Here is a 23584-nt window from a genome sequence, read left to right as displayed (position 1 = left end):
ATGGAGGTAATTAATGGAAATATAATAGTTTACTTTTCCTTAGATACTTCATTCTAGATAAGTGAAAACGCCTCCCTGATGGTAGGTTTTTAATTAATTTAGATCTTTTAACTTGCAGAAAAAATTTAAAGAAAAAGTAGCAGAAACATGAAATACTGTGGGAAAGAAAATCCTTAAGAAATGATAATACACTTTTCTGACTGTATCCTCTGCTTCATTCCTACTCTTGTGAAGAAATATTGAACGGCAGTGCTAGTTACCTCCAGACAAGATTTAAAAGCATTGAAAAGAGTAATTTCAATAACAGAGGAGAAAAAACAAAATTAAACAACTGAATTAAGTAAAGGATTTGTTGAGCAAAAAAATGTAATTATCAAGCTTTTGGCATACACCATCAGTTGCAGTAAAAGTTTCATCCTGGAATCAACGTTTTAAAGTTCTATGGGATTCCTTTAGCCAACAACTACATTTCAAAGTAGCTTTGTCTGTAATCAACTCCACTAACAATTACTTGTTGAAAGTATAGGGAGAATTAATCTTGGACATACCTTACAGGCCACTTCAAGAATTTCCTGTGCTGAGTTCCCTGGATGTACTACAACCAAAATGGGTTGATCATCTGGTAAACAGACCCATGAAGGCGCGAGGAAATCAGTAACCCAGTTGTCACTCTCAGGCTTTTGTTGCTGAATACTCGTGGCCAGGCTCTTTTCTCTCTGAAGGAAAGGGCAGTAATAACCTACACTCAAATTTTTTCTTTGTAACAGTTAAGTCAATATAAAAAAGGCTTCTTGCACATGAACACAGAAAAATACTACGGCAATTTCTTTATGCAATACAGTACAATACACTGACATAAGGTGTAACTACTGCAAAGTAAATGTCACCTGAATGAATAGCAAAACCCAACATCAGCACCCATTTTAAAAATCAGTCACAAAGAACAGACCAACTTTAACCTTTTTTTTTACTTCTGTTGATGTTTTAAATGTTCTTGCTCCAGTGGATGGTGCTGACAGCATTGTGGGGAAACTGGCTAGGTGGAGTTGCTGAGCCCAACAATTATAGGCTGCTGAATTAAAAATTAGGAGAGGTACTATCAAAAGCTCAGGGTGCTTAATTGACCATTTCTTCTAAACTGTGATATTTGAACTTCCTCACATGATCAAGACCATCAACTCCACTAAGCCAGTTATCTAAATAATATCAGTAACAATCATTGTTTAAACTAAAATTTTCCAAAAAGAATTGAACAGAAATTAACATAAAATATTAAAAGGCATCTTAATGTGAATCAAGCGGCACAATCCGAACATCAGAGTGGTGGAATGCAAGTTCGCGCCCACAATCTCCCACACGGCTAGCCCCAGGTATCAAATATGTCACTGTGAGGAAGCACTGATAGAAGGCTAGCTGTTTATTCAGAAGGAGGGAAAAAATCAATCAAAACAAAGCTCGATTATGAATTTTCTGCCATTTTTTAGCAGTGAGCTTAGTGTGGCATAGGTGAAGGCTTAAGACCATATTATCCATTAACCTGGTCATAGTTGGTGTAGGCATGGGGAGAACAAATTACCTTCAAATTGAAAAAAGTTATTCGTAATTTTGTATCACTGTTTGAAAAAAAGGTAGGGGCCAAAATAACTTGGTCTTTAAAACTGTATTGGTAGCAGTGCAGAATTTTCTTCTTTAGTATGCCTAAAGTAGTCCAGTGTGCATCACCCACCCAGTGCTGAAGTGACCGGCACCAAGTCACCGTCCTGGGAACAAAAAAAATTACATGAGAAGCAATATCCCCTTTAAGAGGTTTGTGATTTGGGACATTGACATATCAGAGAATTCCCCCACGTGACCTCTTTCGTCTGTTATATTTGTTACAAGGCAAGGTCCGTCCTGGAGTCTTATGGTTCTTTTTTTTGCCAGCTTCAGGAGAAGCATTCCATAGGCTTGCAGCTCAAAAGGAAAAAAGTAAATTTTATTTCAAAAATTTACTGTTTTGGGCAGTTTAGTACAGTCGTGTAGTTCTTTTTTTAAGTTTATAATTTTTCTTCACAATGTTGGCTCTTTAATCAAGATGTGTGGTAATAGCTTTAATTGCTGTGTTAAATGCTCATAGCCTTTTTACTTAACATAATAAATGTCTAAAATGCATCCATGGTTAATGTAGTATAGAAAACAATCTATGTAATTTTTAGTTTGCATGCAGCCAGACCAACTTTACTGTCTCAATGCTATGCTTACTCAGTGATTTATAGATATTTATATAGGAGTTCCTTGGTTCCAATGAGCTCCACCCTGCTGCCAGAATTACAGATGGTATGGAGGGGCTTGATTTCCCCTCAGGCACTTTTACCTAATTGTACCTTGTTGTTGTGCATGCCAATGGTAGATAGCAAGTGTCAGCTTGCCTCAGTGGGTAGTATTCCCGCCTCAGACTTAGAGGATTTACAGTTCAAGCCCCACTCCAGGGCTTAAGCACATACTCTAGGCTGACACTTCAGTGCAGTACTGAGGGAGTGCTGCATTGTTAGAGGTGTCGTCTTTCAGAAGAGGTATTAAACTGAAGTCCCACCTGCCTGTTCAGGTGGAAGTATAAGTTTCCAAAGCACTATTCAAAGAAGAACAGGTAAGTTTGCACAGTAGGACCTTGCTATGTACAAATTGGCAGCTGTATTTGCCTACACAATAGTGAATACATTTAAAAAGTATTTCATTGGCTGTGAAGCACTTTGGGAAATCCTGAGGACACAAAAGGTGTTATATAACTAAGTTTCTTCTCACTTTCTAAACTGATACTGTGCATCAGAATTCAAAAGGCCTCCTCTAAAGGTGCTCCAATGACATGCTATGGAAATGTCTTCAGCACAGTCAACACCAAATGTCAAGAACTTCAATTCATCTATTACTTCAAAAAAAAGCAAGATCCATTATGACGTTTCAGGATTTCTTTTTTTACTATTTTACCCACTGAAAGGATTTGGAAAAAGAGATAGTTTTAATGTGTATACTCCTAAGTTTTCTATAAAATGGCACATAGACAAAGGTAGTTATAATGCTGAAAGGAATAAACTAAACAATTCATTAACTTGTCTGGATAATTGAAGAACACCTCACACCCATTGTATTAGTAAGCCTTTTAATCTCTTTCTGGAAGTCAGTTGAGAGGGACATAGCAATACAGAAAGAGAGCTTTTTGAGACAGGAAGGCTGGAAGGGCAGTTAGGTTTGTTAAAGGAATGTGGTGATGGCCTACGCTAAGGCAAAGAGGTTAGAAATGCTGGAGGAAAGTTAGAAGGCCTCCCGTTTAAGTCACACAAGATGACCAACAACGTGGGGGAGCATGGTATGTTCTTTATTTTGTATGATTACATGAAGATAAGTTATACCAATTCAACTAAGTGAATTAATCATTCATCTGTGCATTCATCTAACTACGAAATAAAGCAGCTTAACAATTAATTTCAACCATGACCTTACCTAGTATTAATTTGGTACATCTTCTAATATATTGGAGAAGCACACAGGAGGGCACGTCCAAAAGCATAATATCCAGTCCGTTTGTCAAAGGGTTACATCCCCAGGTAACCCTATTGTGTAAGTAAACATTGGGTGGTATGAGTCAATTCTACCACACAAGGGGCATGAGATCTGATGCCAACTAATTCGAGATAGTATCTACAGCAGACCCAAATTTGTAACATCCATCCTTTTGGTACTGGTGGACTTTCTGATGAATATGATTTTGCTCAGTACCAACCCAGGTATGCCATCAGAACTAATGTCATCACTCCACACTTCTGGCCATCCTTAATTGCCTTTGTGAGATAAGCTTATTGACTGAGGTAGTCAGACTTTAGGATCATGATCTCCTGGCACTGTGAGGAATGTAAAAGGGTATCTGAAACTGCTGCAAGGGTAATGTAATTGGGCAGAAAAATGACAGATGAAATTTAATGCAGACTGATATAAAGCAGTCCACACAGTAAGGAACAATTGACCAAACGAGTACTCTGGAAAATTACTGTGTCTGGGAGCAGAAAGAGGTCACATTGGGTTCTCTTCTGATGTCACTGTACTATGCCAGCACTAATCTCTTAAACAGGAAGTTATCCTTTATGTGATGTTTCTCCCCCAGGATTGTGACCTGATGCCAGCCTGCTCCAATAGTATGTGGAGAATGCCTTCCCTGAAGAAAGGTGACAACTCTGTCAGAGGTAGGTAATCTCTTTTTCTGACCTGCTAATGGCATCAGTTACTGAAAGCTTTTTACCATTTTAACCACTAGGTGGCATCTGCAGCTTGCGAACAAGAATTCAGTTCTAATTAGTACCTGTAACTACCCTAAAACTGCTGTGCCTCAAAGTGATTATTCATTCAACATATTACACTACTACCCACTCATTAGCATTTAAGGAGCAAAATGATTCAATAAATTGTAAGAATGTTGAACTGAGGTTCTACCGTCCCTTCCTGGTCATAAGCCCTGTGATGGCGACACCTATCTCATAGCAATACACTTTGAAGGACTTGTTAAGATTGTTGCACCACAAATACGTAAACCGAATTACCAAAAGTGACAGCTGCTGATTAAATCTAAGAAAATTCAGTTTCGCAGCAATGGTAGTTACTTATTACACTTTCTAATCCTAATACAATCAATTCATGTTAATTGCTGGGGGCCCTGGGTAATTGTTTGTCCTAAAATTTCTTCTAAGTTTATATAACATATATATGTATAAAAAATTTAAGAAATCACCCTGTGACTCTTTCACGTTGTTCTATACTGAAACTGATCAGTATGCATATATGGTAATTTTGCGCTATGCATTAAGTCAGTCCATCACTGTGTAGGTGCTATGAATAAGTTTTTGTTGACAATTTTAACTGATTGTTAAAAACTCAAATGTCAACATGCCAGCAACTAGAAAAACAGTTTCAAAGTGAAATTCATGTACTGTACTTAAAGAAAGCTCAATTGGGCTGTTTCTATAATGAGCAATCAAGTGACTGTACAATCTAGTTCTGCAATTCCACTAATTCAAGATAACTTATTGGAATTTGATCGCTTTAAAATATTTTTAATTTTGGCATTTTTATTTCAGATGTATACTTAACAGGAAAACAAAGTCAATTTCCTCGTCTGCCACACTGCTTTTCACTTCAACATTGGAGAAAATTCTGGTGTAGCTCCAATGCAAACAGAGGGACCCAAGAGTTCAAACCAGCCCACGTCACCCCAGGGGTACAGAACCCCTGGAAACCATGCTACTGGCTGGGGGTACACAGCTCTCACCAGGCAGACTACAAAGCTGTAGCCCCTACCGTGTGCTCCGTGATGGGCTGTAACGGGGGAAGGTCCGATCTCAACTGTCTCTCAGCGGCTGAGAAAACAGACATTTTTGTTTTTAAAATTTGGATGAGCAGGTTATTTTTCTCTATAAAATGGAGGAAAATTTTTAAATAAAAAACTTTAACTTACTTTCTCTATTAACCAAGCAGTAAAATAAAATTGGAAGAAATGAGTATGGGTATGATCATGCAATGAAGTGAAACTACGGTCATTTTATCTCGGTAGAAGGAAGTGATCTGAAACTACAAACTAGAATCAGTCAGATTTTTTCCCAACAATTTTTCATGTCATGAAAGGACCAACTATTCACTGAAGCACAATGCCACAGGTAAGCCACCAGTACTTTGCCATAATGGGCATTACTCATTGGTGAAGCTTGACAGTGAATTTGACCGCATGGACATCACAGTCAAACCCAATGCTGCCCTCAGCGGATGTCCATATGAACATACCCAGCAGGGATCATTCAACAGCAATCAAAATCAGGTACCCTGGCCGATTTCCCCGCCTTCCCCCCTCCCTAACTCGGGGAAGACAAATGTAGTAGCCCTATTACTGACCCAGATGGTACCAGCTAAGGCTGGGGTTTGAACCTAGACTTTCCTGGTCTGTGTGGCTCTGTCACTCACTGGATAAACTACTGAACCATCTGGTTGGGTTGGGGGGAGGGGGGGATGTGGAGGGAGCTTCATCAGTCAGTTTTTTCCTGTTGTTAACACAATATAACTACTTCTCAGTAAATATACAAGTACAATATTTCCCAAAGGTTCCACCAAAGGGTTTGCCAATTATATCAATCCCTTTAAACTGACAATGCTGTTTCACGGTTTCAAATAGTCAGTCGGTTTACATTTATTGGGCAGAGCAGATTCTAGTTGCCATAATGAAATTGAATTAGATATAACAACTTAAATGAGCACTAGTAGGATAATACGGCTGATACACTTCTAGAATACTGAGCTACTTTTATACTGACACTCATTTAGGGTGGATTTCAGGAGATCTTCTTCAGTCAGCCAGCTTCCAGCATTACACTACTGGATCTGGCTCCCTTATCCTAACAGCAAAAATTATAAATCTAGTTTTCATAGTTCTATTATTCTGCAACCAGAATAAGGGGCATATTTAGTAGTGTAAATGCCAGGAACTAGTTCAAGCGATCCTGGTTTCTCTACTGGCAGACGAGAACAAATCCCAGTGTACAACTACATCCCCACTTTAGCTTCTCCAAGCAAATGCTGGTCCTAGTTGCCTCTAAGATAACAAGAAAAATGATTGGGATGGATCACTTACCGTGTTATTTAATGGCACGTGTGGCGCTGTCTGCTGTTGAACTAATGCACCCTGCTGGAAAATTGTGTATGCATGCAGCTACTTCAGGGGGAAATCTTAAAGAACAGGCAACAGCCACCAGAAAATGAAGACTCTTTTATAAATGGCCTCTAAGGCACTGAAGTTGCTGTTATTAGAAAGGAATGCTCCTTCAGAAGAAAACAAAATGTCCGGGTGTTTTTATTTTTCTTCAAAAAGGTATTGATGCAAACCACTTCTTTTGAGTCTCGGTCAGGCACAAAATGGCCCTTGTGACAATACAAACTGTACAGCATCAATACAATTAAGCTGATCCCCCATGTTAGCTGTGCTTTAGTCAAGCAACAAGTGCACACGGTCAATACATACTTACACTACTATCTGTTGAACATTCATCAAAGATGCCTTCCAAAGATTTCTTCAGTGTTACTTCACTGTCACCAAAGAGCTAAAAAAAACCAAAAATACATTAAAATATTTTGACAGTAACATTCAATTCTTCACTTTTTCCCTCTTTAGTCCTATGTGTTAATTTATTCCCCATGGTTTCTTGTATTTGTTATTTTATTTCTTCTATTTTCCATTGTTTCTCTTGCCCTTCTCTTCCACGCCAACAATTGTGGAAAGCACAGAAGTCATTATCAAAGATGTCAAAATTGAACAAATCACAGTTGTGAAATTTTTTGACACTAGCCAAATACCCAAGAACTCCCCTTGTGACAAAAATATAAATATAGCAACAGTACAAATCAGCAAAACTTGCAGATGACACGAGTAGTGGAGTTGAAGGAGGCAGCTCTAAAATTGCAAAATAAACTGGACAAGTATGTAAGTGGACAATGGCAGATCAAATTTAATGCTGAAAAATGTAAAGTATTCCACATGGAAAGGTTAAATGGGTAGCATATATATTCCATGAATGGTGTTGAAATAGATAAGGATGAAATTGAGAGACATCTAGGAGTCTTGGTAGACTCAAGATAATTACAGATGAGGAAGACCATTAAACCCAACTTAGTTCATCCATTCAGAAAAACCTTACATCCTCCCGAGTATCTAATTGGTTCTATATAATTATTGTGATTCCAGAGCTTTTGTTTGTAACAAAGTGCCATTCATATAGCCGTCACTCTTCTATAAATAAAATTACTTTTTTCCTTTCCCCCCCCCCCCCCCCACTCTCATCATTGGCTTATGGATATCTATTGTTAAAAATATTAATTACATTCGAATCATTTTTTTTAAATGCAGTTATGCAAATATTATATATAACCTGGTATCGCATTTTGGGATTTTGACTATTTTAAATTATATTTATTAAGGTATTGCGATCGTTAAATTAATCTCAACAGAAGTTAAATCCATATCTTACAGCATCTGGGGATGCAGATTAAGATTCAATGCATTAGACCCAGCTGAAGTGTCTATTCAGGATGGTATTTCTCACATACCACATCAGGTTCAAGCAATGAGATTCGTCAACACATCCCAGAGAAGATGTAATTATGGCTTAATTCATGTGAGCCCAGCAGGGAATTCTGCCAGGTAAGCCCCCACATGAAGTAACTAGAGTAATGCGAAGAAAGGAATTCAGATGGTTTATTGCACTGAATATAATGTAACCAAATCCAGGTTTTACGAATTTCCTTCGGGTTCAGCATTACCTTCACTAAGTGCAATCCCGTATCCTTATTGTCAGGAGTTTACTTTACTGCCCAGTATCTAGTCATATAGTAGTATGACCTGGGGGGGTCGTAAAAATGAAACTCCTCGTTATTTGAGCTGTATACAGTCATCTCGCATGTGCTACCACGTCCATTTCACACACAGAAATCACACAGAAACCCCACAGTGCAGATAGAGGCCATTTCGGCCCATCGAGCCTGCACCGACACATATCCCACCCGATCCCCGTAACCCCTACACCAACACATATCCCACCCTATCCCCGTAACCCCACATATTTAATCCCCCTAACACTAAGGGTCAATTTTATCATAGCCAATCAACCTAACCCGCACATCTTTGGAATGTGGGAGGAAACCGGAGCACCTGGAGGAAACCCACGCAAACACGGGGAGAATGTGCAAACTCCACACAGACAGTCACCCGAGGCCGGATTTGAACCCGGGTCCCTGGCGCTGTGAGGCAACAGTGCTAACCACTATGCCACCTATCTTCCAAGAGGTAGCCTGATGAACAACTGAATGAGATGAGGCCAACTATGAATCATTAAGCCGATTTATTTTTCATGTAATATTTGAAGGACCAGAGTGATGATTACAGTGCATTTCAGTTAATTTCCTAACAGACTGTAAAGGGCAAAGAGGGGGAGAAATCCCTGAAATGTGTTCAAGAGAACATTCTTGATCAGTTTGTTTCCAGCCCAATGAGGAAGGAAGCAGCGCTGGATCTAGTTCAGGGGAATGAAGTCTGCTGTAGATATTCTCTCAGGTACAGCGGTGCTAATCACTCCCATAAGCTGTTGGAGTGGCTTGTATTCAGCAATGTCCCGATGCAACTCAGTATCTAATAACGCACAATAGCACCCCCATGTGATCTGAACTGGATATTTTGCTCGTGTGCTTCACCAATCTCTCAGTAGGCGGACTGAGAAACACAAAGTGACACAAGGCCTGATGCAAATCGTTAAGCAGATCTTCTAGACAACGTGAACATTCAACTAACAGTTAAAGCAAATCCCACTTCCTTTACTCCTTGAAAAATGAATAACAAAATGCACGATCCCTTGTTGGGAACTGACTGACTTGTTTTTGGCATTATCTTTCTTTCGAGACATCTTCAAACTGCAAAAACAGACCTCCTGCAAAAAACAAATCTGGAAATACAAGCTGGTATCAGTAAAAAAAAAAAAGGTGACCACGAAGCTATCGGTTTCTTGTAAAAACCCAACTGGTTCACCGGTGTCCTTTAGTGATGGAAACTCAGCACCTTTACCTGGTCTGGTCAACAAGTGAATCTAGTCTCACACCAGTGTGGTTGATTCTTAACGACCCTCTGAAATGGCCTACCAAGCTACTCAGTTGTATAAAACCTTGGGCATCCAGTGATCGGCAATAAATGCCAGCCTTAACAACAATGCCCACATCGCAATGAATAGTAAAAAAAATTGTGAAGACCAACATTAATAGGCAGCTCTCCCTACGCTACCAGAGCATTGTTGGATGGTGTGAGAAATTAAATAAAAAGGTTGCAATGTCCCTGTTATTTTCTGCGCCAGAAGCTTGCGTCTGACTAAAGGCTGCGAGGGAGAAATGTTGCTAGGTTACAGTGCCTGTAGGTGACAGTGGTGCGATGCAACTTTGTGAAAAAACATTTATACTCAAAAGAGGCCATTCAACAGAATGAAAAACCTTCCTGCTCAACCATTTTGTTTCGTTTTTTTCCCCTTGATGAGTTGTGTTTGTAATTGGATTTCCCCCCCCACCCCTCCTCCCCGCTTTCCTTTTTCCTGTTATTCTTCTTCTCGGTTTTGTATTATTTATATTTCGAATCCCATAATTTTTAGCTCTCTCTCCATTGTACATTTATGAATTGTGATGTCTGTTTATATAGCAGTAAAGGAGAACCTTAAGCGCAATGTACTGATATGATTTTTAGTTTAATATATAATGAATACTTAACTGCTCTTTGGCCCAGCAAGCTACTCAGTTGTATCAAGCCATTATAGTTGGCCCACCACCACTTTCTAGGGGTAACTCGGAATGGGCAATAAATATCGGCCTTGCCAGTAACACACATATCCCAAGAAATATATATATATTTTTTTAAATGAGCTCTCACACTTTAGCAGTACTTTGGGCAAGTGTCAGCATCTAGCAGCACTGCATAAAGGGGATCCAAAAGCACTGGGGCAGGTCCCATGATCTGGAATCACTGAGAAAGGGATCTAAATCTTTAGCACTGGGGTCTTTGGGTAGGAGTGGACCTGGAGTTCATCTAGTAGGTCTCTGAGTGTTGAAAGGGGCAGGGTCCTGGGGTATTCCAAGGTTGCTACAGCTTGGCACCAGAAGGGGGGTGGGACATGTTCGGTCATGTCAGAAGAATAGAAACCAAACTCCCTTTGGTGCCTTTTGGACCATCAGGTGCCATCCTGCCGTGTACCCCACCATCAACCTTCTCCTTCGACCTATTGTTGGCCACCTTTGGGTCATCAGTCACATCCCCCAACGAACAAACATCACCTCACAAAATGCTCAAAATGTAACTGTTTATACATGTTCCAAGCTTTTATACAAAAAAAATGTACCTTTAAGCCTCAAAGACAGTTTGCTGTCTTTCTCAGAAGAGAAACAATTTACCTAATTTTAGAGCCAAAATGAAGAGGGCAGGGGCTTACCATGACGGACACGGAAAACAGCCAATATGGGGAAACCCAATAACTCAAATGTATCTTCGAGTTAGATTTAAGCACTTGGAAAAACGACTAAAATACTCTTCAACTTTTCCACCGAGAAAAAGAAATGCATTCTTGATAAACCGTCTTTGTTTTATAACTGAGAAGTAAAACTGAGTAATTCATAATAAAGACAGCAGTTGTTATTGGCCCAGAACTTGGTGTCGGGGGCTTGCCGCGCGTGCAAGCCCCCGATCTGCACTCACCCTGCGCGCTGACATCTGAAGCCCGGGCCTGCTTGCATTTCCTGTCACAGGCCCGGTTCAGATGTCAGCGCGCAGTGCTTACCTGATCCAGCGGCGTAGTTAGTGCGATGTGCCGGCTGGGATCAGGTGAGCACTGTACAACCAATCAGGGGAGGGGAAGGTTCATTCATGAGTTTGAGAGTAAGAACTGTCAAACTCATGAAAACTACGGGGGCCCAAAACACTATTTAAACTTTAAATAAAAATTTAAAAAACATCCCAATCATTAAATTAAGTATAAATAAGTTTTAAAAAAATTTAAACAATAATTTTTTTTTTTGAAAAAAATAAATTTTTAATAAAAAGGGTCTAAAACTAAACTTACCTTATTGTAGATTCTTTAAAATAATAAACCTGTGGGAAAAAAAATTCTAAATTACACTAAAACACCACTTACCTGTAAAAATAAATACTTACGTGTGCTTTTTACAAGCGTAAAGACCGGAGGCGTTTAGACATGCGCAAATCCCCCAAAACAGAGGAAATCCAAGACGCACGTGCTGCCCCCTACAGCGCACGTGCTAGCCTCTTCACCTCTTGGGTTAGAGAGGAGAGGAAATGCCGGTTTTCAGCGCATGCGCTGTGCATGCTGAAAACCGGCATTTCCTCCGGCCAGACGCGTGAGTACCCCTTCCGTACTCACACGTTTGGGGAGGAATTTCTGCCCCAATATCTTAAATATAACTTGCCTGAAATAAATCTTTGAGAATTGACTCTCCAGTGTGTTTTGAAACCTTTTGGAAAAAAAACTCTCAAATCTTCACAGGATGAAAGAAAGACTTGCATTTATATAGCACCTTTCACGACCTCAGGACATCCCAAAGCGCTTCACAGCCAATGAAGTACTTTTTGAAGTGGAGTCACTGTTGTAATGTAGGAAACGTGGCAGCCAATTTGTGCACAGCAAGCTCCCACAAACAGCAACGTGATAATGACCAGGTAATTTTTTTTTTTTTTTTAAAGTGATGTTGATTGAGGGATAAATATTGGCCAGGACACTGGGATTAACTCCCCTGTCGAAATATTGCCATGGGATATTTTACGTCCACCCGAGAGAGCAGACGGGGCCTCGGTCTCATCTGAAAGATTACACCTCCAACAGTGCAGCACTCTCTCAGTACTGCACTGGAGTATCAGCCTAGATTTTTGTGCTTTAAGTCTCTGGAGTGGGACTTGAACCCACAGCCTTCTGACTCAGAAGCAAGAGTGCTATCAACCGAGCCACGGCTGACAGTGATGAGGGAACTTCTACTTCAACTTAGAGAAACCCACCAATACAAGCTGGGAAATCCTGTAGACTATACGGGGTCGATTTTCGTGGAGCCGTCAGGTGGGGTTTCAGGCGTGTGGGGGGGGGGAAAATCCTGAATTCGGGGTTCCCGACACCATCCCGCCCAAAACCCCGCTCCACGCAACTTTCAGAGGTGGCAGGTACCCGCCCCGCACTGGGACCTGCCGAAACCAGGCGGGAAGGGATTAGTGCCAATTAACTGCCTGTTAAGAGATAGTTAACAGGCAGTTTTTAGCCTAATCCCTATTTTGAGGGGTTTCGTGTGGGATTCCCGACGGCTCCAAACCACGCCAGGTTAGAGCAGGCGGGCCGTCGGGTTGAAGGAGTTGGAGGGGTCGCGATGTCGGTGCTCAGGTGAGTGATGGGTGCATGACTGCAAAGGTAAGTGTGTTTGGTGTGTCTAAAGTGTGTAAAGAACTTTTACTTACCTGTACTTACCTTCACAGCCTTTCTTCCTGTAGCCGTCGGGAGCCCATCACTCAGCCGGAACTTAAAGCTGAACGGCTGCGATCTGTGAAAAGTGACAACCTTCAGCTTTGAGTGCCGGTGAGAGTTCTAACTGAGTCTGCGTAGAAGGACTCATGTTAGAACTCGGACTGTCAGTGTTTCACAGCTTCAAACAGCTGTGAAACACTGATATTTCATCTGTCAAGAACTCTTGACAGATGAAATTGCAGTCTGTGAATCGCGCGGATTGGCCGGACGTCGAAGTAGGCGGGACGAAAACCCGAAAGTTGTAGTCCCGCCTCCTTCCCGACAGCTTCGGGAAAATCGACCCCTACGTGTTCAGAATTCACAGATGTGGTGGTAACTCCCTTTAACTGTTCTGGGGCAAAAATATCTATTCAAGCCCAGGCTTCTGAAAGGCTGACGCCTTGAAGTAAAAGCTTTAGTGAAGGTATGAAAAGACAATTCAATGGATAATTACAATCATGTTATTGTTAAATATGTATTTTTTTCATTTTTTGAATATAAATTTATTATGGACATTAGAATTTTCAGTTACTGAAAACAAAGGTAGCAGAAGAAAACTTTTTCAAAATATGTTTTCAATTGGTTCACTTTCCTCTTTTTTAAACGGACTATTCATTCACAATTGGTAAGGGCTGAGCAGATTTTCACTGGCAGTTATCTAACTACTTTCATCGCTTTGATTCATATGTCCCCTCCCCTCTTCAATTCATATTTGCTTCTGTTTCACTTTGAGTCAATGAAGTGTCACAGCCAAAGTGTGACATCATAGGAAGCAAATGTTACACAACAGAAAGTCCGCACAGGCACAAGACCTTTAATATACAATAGATAAATTGATTATATAGACTGCTTGATCTCCAGTGGCATTGCTCACAAGAAGTCAGAGTTCAGTGTTTTATCATGTGTCCTTGATCACAGTGCTTATAGCACAGAAGTGAATCTTCTGTGGCTTTGCTGACAATAAGAATATGTTGTGTGCAAGAGAGGTCCTGTGTTTGCAAGGATTCAGGACAGGATGTGGGAGCAGTTAAGAGAGCTAGATAAGTGAACAGATGTGGGGGTATTGAGTAGTTTGGGCAAAATATTTGATGGAGCAAACTACTGAGGTTAATAAGAAGTGTGAGTGACATCCCCCATTGTGAAACATCTACAGAATTATTTGTTTAATATAACTGTGGTATGTGACATGAACAAATTGATTTCTTTAATATCTACCTATAGTCGGTAAAGAAAACATTATTGATTTTTCAGAAACCATTCAAAAATACGTTTCTTCACTATTTCTGAGAATATCCCTAGCGTAATCAACACATTTATACTCATATTTGTGTTCGGTTTACTGCAGTTGACATTGACCAAAGTACAAGGCCAAAACATCTTGAAGTAATGGATTTCAAAAGGGAAAGTCTTTCTTGACCAACCTCATTGAATTTTTTGAAGAGGTAACAGAGAGAATAGACAAGGGTAATGCAGTAGATGCAATTCATCTAGATTTTCAAAAAGCCTTCGATAAGGTACCACATAATAGACTAATGAATAAGGTCAGAGAATGCGGAGTCAAGTGACAAGTAGCAGAATGGATAGCTAGCTGGCTTCAAGACAGAACGCAGAGAGTAGGGGTAAAGGGTAGCTATTCACAGTGGCAGAAGGTGGGTAGAGGGGTTCCACAAGGATCAATGCTGGGACCACTGTTGTTCATAATTTATATCAACGATTTAGACTTGGAATCAAAAACACAATTTCTAAATTTGCGGATGACACCAAATTGTGGGGGGATAGTCAATATTGAGGAGGACTGCAAAAAATTACAGGAGAACATTAATAAACTTGCAGAATGGGCATATACAGTAATTGGCAAATTAAATTCAACACAGATAAATGTGAGATATTACATTTTGGTAGAAAGAATAGGGAGGTCACTTATTACTTGGAGGGTGCGAGTCTGGATGGGGTGGAGAAGCAAAGGGATCTAGGAGTACAAATACACAAATCACTAAAAATAGCGACACAGGTTAACAAGGCCATAAAAAAGCAAACCAGACACTTGGGCCTAGAAATTCAGTATAGCCACGTTTGAGGCGCTACAGTCAGGCGGTCGCTAAAGTTTGCGCCCGGCACAAGGTCGCGCCACCTTCGCCGATATTCAGTTGCATCGCCCCAAGAGGTTGCTGCTGCGCTAAAACAGGGGATGCACGACTATCATTAGGCGCTAAGCCGGCGGCCCGGGGCGATACCCCCGAGGGCGGGCGCAGCGCAGGTGCGGCGAGTTGCTGATTGACGGCAGACACTCTGGCGCCGGTGAGCTCTTAAAGGGGGAGGGTGGATTTGTTTGCCTGCCACACCCTGCACACTGCAGCCCTGAAGCAAGGCCTGACCACTGCTGCTTCATCTGTACAACGCCCAGGACTATGGAGAAGGCCAGCGTTTGCACCCATTGCAGCCCCCATTATATGTTTCTGTAATACCCACTGGAAATGTTATGTGCGCTAAGTATGGTTATCAATCTTTAACTTAGACACTGTATTATCATTGTTATAAATCCCTGGGTTAAAGTTGCCCATGTGAAGGTACGGCAAGAACTTTTAAGGACACAATGTGACTAAGAGCATACTTTCCATAATTCTGCACCAGTATCAACTGTTGCAGACAGTGAGGCTGCGCAGTCTCCAGGCAGAAACCCCAGGAGGAAGGGGTGGAGTCGGGTTTTTTCGAGCGGGAAACAGGAGCGACTGGAAGAGAAGAGGGCAGGAGCTCTGAAAAGAGGTCTCAGGAGGCAAATGGCTGCCGCATCCCGTCCGGGCTTCCAAACTCGGCCGCCGCCCTTCGTATTAGTAGCTCTGCATCCAGAACTCAATGTGGGATTCAGTGATCGTGAAGCGAATTCAACGAAGGGGTTCGGAGTCGTAAGTCTTGCAGACATTATACATACCATGAGCTCCAACTTAAGCGCGCCAACGAAAGAGTGCACTCGAATTTGGACACAGGGACAGATTCTCCTTTGAATCCATATAAATGGAGAATGTATGTTTATTATGTCTAGATTCATTCTAATGTATGCAAATGTCTAATTTAATCATTGACCCGTAATCTTCTTATACTGTCTGATGTTAAAACTATAAAGTAAGATAATTAGAATTAAGCCATTGTAGTAGTGATCTCCTTACTGGACTATAGAATACTGTCTACAACAGAGACCACATCTCACATATATCTAGAGAACCGTGAAGGGGTTACATTTTGGGGGCTCGTCCGGGATTGTGGTCTATTTATGTCAGTAAACTAACAGTATTGAATGCTCATTGCTAAGAGAGTGGTTTGTGGTTTCTACTGGGCTGTTTGAGCATAAAAGATGGATGTTATTGAGGTTGAAGCTTGGTGCAAATGGAAGCAGATAGCTACTACCCATGCCATTGTGCTGAATGGTGTTGCTAACGATGACCCTGATGATGTCTTGCTAAGGGCTCTGAATTGTGTCAAAGCCTTTGGAAAGGTTAGGATAGTTGAGCGCTGCTTGGATACAGCTACCAAGAAGCAGTTTGTGTTGATCCAGACATCAGAGAACCTGAGAGGTCATGGTTTACCTGAGGCAGTTGGGCTTTCTGAAGAGGCTGGTCCCTGGCCAGTTCAGTTTGTCCCTATTACTACTAAGGAAGAAGAAGGGTTTCAGACCAAGTTGTTGTCATTCTTGAGACAAGAAGGAAAGACTGTTGCTGATGTCAAAGGTCTGATAGGTCCTTCGGCCCTGGATATGAACACTCAGTTGGTCAGTGCCATTAGTTCTCTGGTGGATAAATGCACCAATCTGCCCTTCGAGGCTCAGGGATACCGTAAGCTCCGTATGTTCTCAGGAGTGAGACCAACTCCCAGTGGGGAAGAGGAGTACGACGCCTGGGCTGAGCAGACCCCGCCTCTGCTAGAGGAATGGCAGTGCAGTGACAATGTGAAGAGGCAGAGAATAGTAGAAAGCCTTAAGGGTCCTGCTGCTGACATTGTAAGATTCTTAAAGGCACAGAACACCTCTGCTACTTCCTTTGACTACATGCAGGCTCTAGAAACTGCCTTTGGAACTACTGAAACCATTTCAGATTTGATGGTCAGATTCAGAAGCACATTCCAGTGTGAGGGAGAGAAGCTGTCCAGTTATCTGCTGAGAATAGACAAACTGCTGCATTGTATGTTACGGAAAAGAGGGATTGAGTTGCCTGAAATGAATCAGTTCCGCATTGAACAGGTTGTGCGAGGTGCATTGCTCGAAGACGTGACTGCTCTTCGCATACGCATGACCCATAAGTTGCGAGATCCACCTACCTTCACTGAGCTGCTAAGGGAAGTCAGAGAGGAGGATATGCTTCAGGCCCGGAATGTAGCAAAGAGTACTGTGATGTCCAAGCTTGTGACTCCTGTTACAGTTCCTACTCCTAAGGGTGATGTCAACCCTGAGATGGAACAGCTGAAGAAGGAAATAAATGTCATGAGAGCCGAGATGGCATATTTTCGGTCTAAGCCCAACACAGAAAGGGATGACGCACGGGTGAAAAAGGTTGAACACCCTGCGAAGTCTAACAGCAAAATGAATGATTCCTCTAAAGGATATCCCCATGAAGGAGATAGACCTGGAGTCTTTTGTTATAACTGTGGAAAGGATGGACATTTCAAGCGAGAATGTAGAGGTGAGGAAAATCTAAAAAAAGTAAATGACCGTCTCATAAAACTTACCAAGAAGTCGGGAAACTACAAAGGGGCACAGTAACGGAACGGCCTGCTGTCCCTGTAGTTAAGACACGTTCCGCTAAGTGCAATAATAGACGAGGGGATATGAAAGACATCATACCTGAAGGTTTAGTAGGGCCGAGTTCTGCTGTATCAATACAGATTGAAGGCATTTATACTAAAGCTATCCTCGACACGGGTTCTCAGGTTACCATACTGTACAGATCCTTCTATGACCGATACCTGACGCATTTGCCGTTAACCCCAATCAGTCTTCTGCAGATCTGGGGCCTTAGTCCTGCTGATTACCCATATGATGGCTATTTGTCGCTGAGGTTGGAGTTCTTGGAAGCTGATGTAGGGACCACTGAGACCATTGATGCACTTGTGTTGGTTTGCCCTGACCCCATGGTGAAAGGTGAGGTTTCCATACTGGTTGGCAGTAATACACCCATAGTGAGACGACTCCTGACAAGCTGCAAAGAGCAGGGAGGTGAAAACTCCTTGAGCACCAGACACATTCACCCTGTTTTCAAAAAGGCTTTTGAGAAACTGCCTGAACTTTCTTCCGACGTAGATGATAGCAAAAGAGGAACTGTGTGGTACGATCGAGCCAAACCTGTCACCCTGCGTCCTGGAGGAGTGGCTAGAATCCCTGGGATACCAAAATTCCCTGGAACGCCAGGTACTGAAGCCATTCTGATAGAGTCACCTGATGATCCTGCAGAAGAGTCACGGTTTCCAAATGAGCTTCTGGTGAGACCAGAGTTGCAGACCCCGACAGCTGTGATGTCAAGGAGAGTTACAGTGACCGTGAGGAATATGTCAGGCAAAGGAATCACATTGAGGAAAGGAATGCCGATTGCGCATCTGTTTCCTGTAAATGTACTGTCGTCACATGTGAAGGAAGAGTCCAAAGTTAACTCAACCGGAGATCTGACACCCTCCTCCTTCAACTTTGGAGATTCATTCGTTCCTAAAGAATGGAAGGACCGATTAGTCAGGAAGATGATGGAGCGGAGAGGAGTTTTCTCTATTCATGAGTTTGATGTTGGTTGTAGTAAGAGTACTCGCCATTCTATCAGAATAACCGAGGATAAACCCTTTCGGGAGAGGTCTCGACGGCTGGCACCAGCTGACATCGAAGCAGTGAGACAGCACCTGTCGCAGTTAAAAGAAGCTGAGATCATTAGAGTCCAGGAGTCCTTATGCATCTCCTATAGTGGTGGTGAGGAAAAAGAACGGAAAGATTCGGATGTGTGTGGACTTTAGGACGCTTAACAGACGTACTATTCCCGACCAATACACCGTTCCAAGAATTGAGGATGCACTGGCTTGTCTTAATGGAAGCAAGTGGTTCAGTGTGTTGGATCTCAGAAGTGGATACTACCAAATGCCGATGAGTGAATCGGACAAAGAAAAGACAGCCTTTATATGTCCAGTTGGGTTCTACCAATTTGAAAGGATGCCACAGGGAGTTTCAGGCGCTCCAGCAACTTTTCAAAGAATAATGGAACAAACAGTTGGGGACATGAACTTGCTCGAAGTATTGGTGTACTTGGATGATATCATTGTGTTTGGGGCAACCCTTGAAGAACACGAAGCTCGGTTGCTGAAAGTGCTTGGTCGCCTGGAGGATGAAGGTCTCAAGCTATCATTGGACAAGTGTCAGTTTTGCCAAACATCCGTGTCCTATGTGGGGCATATTGTATCACAGGATGGAGTAGCCACAGATCCATCCAAGATCGAAGCTGTTACCACATGGCCCAAACCGAACAGTGACTGCCTTGCGGTCATTTCTTGGGTTCTGCGGATATTACAGGCGCTTTGTGCAGGATTACTCCAAAGTGGCCCATCCTCTGAATCAGCTGCTGGCTGGTTACCTCCCACCAGCCGAGAGGAAGAAAAAGGCTAATGGTAAAGAGAACAAGGACTACTTCAAACCCTCTGAGCCTTTTGGTGTTAGATGGGATGAGAAATGCGAAGAGGCCTTCCACACCTTAAAGCAAAGTCTTACTCAAGCCCCCGTGTTGGGTTTTGCAAACCCACAGCTGCCATATGTGCTACACGTGGATGCCAGTCAAGAAGGGTTGGGTGGTGTGTTGTATCAGGACCAAGGAGCAGGGCTGAGACCCGTAGCGTTCATCAGTCGCAGTCTTACGCCATCAGAGCGTAACTACCCAGCTCATAAGCTAGAATTCTTGGCGTTGAAGTGGGGGGTGGTGGATAAGCTGCAGGATTATCTGTATGGAGCGAAGTTTGAAGTGAGGACAGACAATAATCCATTAACCTATGTGTTGACTTCGGCAAAACTTGATGCCACCGGCCACCGCTGGCTTGCTGCACTATCTGCTTACGACTTTAGTCTCAGGTACAGACCTGGGAACCAGAACATTGACGCAGATGCTCTGTCTCGTCGCCCACACTACCAGAAACCAGAGTGGAAAGATGTTGCTTCAGCAGATGTGAAAGTAATGTGTCAGATGTCCGTGGTATCTGGACCAAAGAATTCATTTCATGCCCGAGAGATTGACCACTTGGGGGCGTCAATGCATGCTGTTCCCCAGGCATTTTGCAACCTTTCCAGTTTGGATGTACAAAACTTACCCATGTTGTGTTCATCTGAAATATCCAAAGCACAACAGGAGGATCCCTGCATTCATGAGGTGTTTTCAGCTCTCCGTCTGGGTGATATTACACAGATCGACAAATCAAAACATCCTGACTGTCGTCTGCTCCTAAGAGAATGGGACCACTTGGAAATTAAAGAGGGAGTGTTGTGTAGAATCACTCACCCACCCACTAAACCATGTCATTCACAGTTGGTCCTGCCTGAAAAGTACAGGGAAATAGTGATGAAGTCTTTGCATGATGACACAGGTCATCTGGGAGTAGATAAGACCTATGGGTTGGTCAAGGACAGATTCTATTGGCCGCGTATGAAGTCTGCGGTTGAGGAGTTCTGCAAGTCCTGTGCACGCTGTGTCCAGAGAAAGACTTTACCTAAAAGAGTTGCTCCTCTGTTTCACATGCAAAGTGATGGACCTCTAGACCTTGTCTGTATGGATTTTCTGTCCATCGAACCCGATTCCAGCAATATCGCAAATGTCTTGGTCATTACAGGTCATTATACTCGCTATGCCCAAGCTTTTCCCACAAAGGATCAGAAAGCATCCACCGTTGCCAAAGTGTTGTGGGAGAAATACTTCATCCACTATGGACTGCCAAAGCGAATACACAGTGATCAAGGTAGAGACTTTAAAAGTAGACTTATACATGAGTTGTTGTCCATGCTCGGGATTGAGAAGTCAAGAACAACTCCATACCATCCTCAGGGAGATCCTCAACCTGAGCGGTTTAACCGTACTTTGTTAGACATGCTTGGAACGCTGGATTCAAAGCGAAAGAACAAGTGGAGTCGGCACATTGGACATCTTGTTCATTCTTATAATTGTACCCGAAATGACGCTACTGGTTTTTTCACCGTACTACCTCATGTTTGGACGTGAAGCGAGGATGCCGGTGGATTTGTGTTTCGGAGTATCCAGTGATGGCACATCACAGAGAACTTACCTCAAGTATGTATCTGACATGAGAAAGGAATTGCAAGCTGCTTATGAACTTGCTGAGTCTGTTTCTGCCAAACAGAATAAAGGAAATAAGCAGAGGTATGACCAGAAGATCCGTTTTTCCCAACTCATGCCTGGTGACCGAGTTCTCATACGGAACCTAGGACTTCAAGGGAAACATAAGTTAGCAGACCGCTGGGCTTCTACACCTTACATTGTTGAAAGTCAAATGTCACAACTACCTGTGTTTCGGCTAAAACCTGCAGGTGGGAATGGACCCATAAAAATACTGCACCAGAATCATATCCTGCCATTGGGACAGCAAGTGCGTCTGGATCCGCCAGCGGATAATGAGCCGACACCTAGTAGGAGAACCCTGCAGAGAAGAAGAAGGAAAAAAACGAGAAACCAGGAAAACTTTGTTCCAGAAGACAGAAAACCCATGACACAGTGTGTGGATCATGAGGAACCTGATGAGTCGGAAGATGAAGAATGGGATCTATGGTACGACCTCCCAGAAAGACGTATAAGACAGAATCTGGATGAATTGTCTGAACCATTTAGCTCAGACTTGGACATGGTCTGGGAAGAACCAGATGCTTCCGAGAAGGAGATAAAAGAGACTGAAAGGCATGATAACAAAGGAACCAACGCCTCCAACGTAGTTGAAGGAACTGAAGACCGGGTATCCGAAATAAGGAGCTCACAGCGAGTTAAGAAGGTTCCTGAAAGATTGACATACAGTACACTAGGAGTGCCAAGTGTAATGATAGCCCCTACGGTTCGATATGTTACCTCCCTTTATACATGGTTGGGAAGCATGCAACCACTTATGTGTAAAGTTCATTAGTCATGGGGACATGCCTATATTTGGTAGGGGGGGAGTGTAATACCCACTGGAAATGTTATGTACGCTAACTATGGTTATCAATCTTTAACTTAGACACTGTATTATCATTGTTATAAATCCCTGGGTTAAAGTTGCCCATGTGAAGGTACAGCAAGAACTTTTAAGGACACAATGTGACTAAGAGCAGACTTTCCATAATTCTGCACCAGTATCAACTGTTGCAGACAGTGAGGCTGCGCAGTCTCCAGGCAGAAACCCCAGGAGGAAGGGGTGGAGTCGGGTTTTTTCGAGCGGGAAACAGGAGCGACTGGAAGAGAAGAGGGCAGGAGCTCTGAAAAGAGGGCTCAGGAGGCAAATGGCTGCCGCATCCCGTCCCGGGCTTCCAAACTCGGCCGCCGCCCTTCGTATTAGTAGCTCTGCATCCAGAACTCAAAGTGGGATTCAGTGATCGTGAAGCGAATTCAACGAAGGGGTTCGGAGTCGTAAGTCTTGCAGACATTATACATACCATGAGCTCCAACTTAAGCGCGCCAACGAAAGAGTGCACTCGAATTTGGACACAGGGACAGATTCTCCTTTGAATCCATATAAATGGAGAATGTATGTTTATTATGTCTAGATTCATTCTAATGTATGCAAATGTCTAATTTAATCATTGACCCGTAATCTTCTTATACTGTCTGATGTTAAAACTATAAAGTAAGATAATTAGAATTAAGCCATTGTAGTAGTGATCTCCTTACTGGACTATAGAATACTGTCTACAACAGAGACCACATCTCACATATATCTAGAGAACCGTGAAGGGGTTACATTTTGGGGGCTCGTCCGGGATTGTGGTCTATTTATGTCAGTAAACTAACAGTATTGAATGCTCATTGCTAAGAGAGTGGTTTGTGGTTTCTACTGGGCTGTTTGAGCATAAAAGATGGATGTTATTGAGGTTGAAGCTTGGTGCAAATGGAAGCAGATAGCTACTACCCATGCCATTGTGCTGAATGGTGTTGCTAACGATGACCCTGATGATGTCTTGCTAAGGGCTCTGAATTGTGTCAAAGCCTTTGGAAAGGTTAGGATAGTTGAGCGCTGCTTGGATACAGCTACCAAGAAGCAGTTTGTGTTGATCCAGACATCAGAGAACCTGAGAGGTCATGGTTTACCTGAGGCAGTTGGGCTTTCTGAAGAGGCTGGTCCCTGGCCAGTTCAGTTTGTCCCTATTACTACTAAGGAAGAAGAAGGGTTTCAGACCAAGTTGTTGTCATTCTTGAGACAAGAAGGAAAGACTGTTGCTGATGTCAAAGGTCTGATAGGTCCTTCGGCCCTGGATATGAACACTCAGTTGGTCAGTGCCATTAGTTCTCTGGTGG

At 42.5% G+C, this 23584-nt stretch overlaps 1 protein-coding gene across 3 annotated transcripts in view; it reads right to left on the bottom strand.

Annotated features, from left to right (window-relative positions):
• Positions 1-23584, bottom strand: part of tiam1a (TIAM Rac1 associated GEF 1a) — a 358747-nt gene that overhangs the window by 182615 nt on the left and 152548 nt on the right. For 2 of the 3 annotated variants that reach the window (XM_086006197.1, XM_086006200.1), the window contains exons 9-10: positions 7035-7109; positions 549-716 (exon numbers count right to left, since the gene is read on the bottom strand). In XM_086006197.1, the coding sequence (XP_085862323.1) occupies positions 549-716; positions 7035-7109 (243 nt within the window). The remainder of the gene's footprint in view (positions 1-548; positions 717-7034; positions 7110-23584) is intronic. The other variant, XM_086006198.1, reaches the window with a different exon arrangement.

Source organism: Somniosus microcephalus, chromosome 14 (assembly GCF_052327205.1).
Source record: "Somniosus microcephalus isolate GS21.2 chromosome 14, FLI_Smic_1.0, whole genome shotgun sequence".
In the NCBI taxonomy this organism is placed as follows: Eukaryota; Metazoa; Chordata; class Chondrichthyes; order Squaliformes; family Somniosidae; genus Somniosus; species Somniosus microcephalus.
Note: the sequence above shows the minus strand (reverse complement) of the source record. Positions and strands in the feature narration are given on the sequence as shown.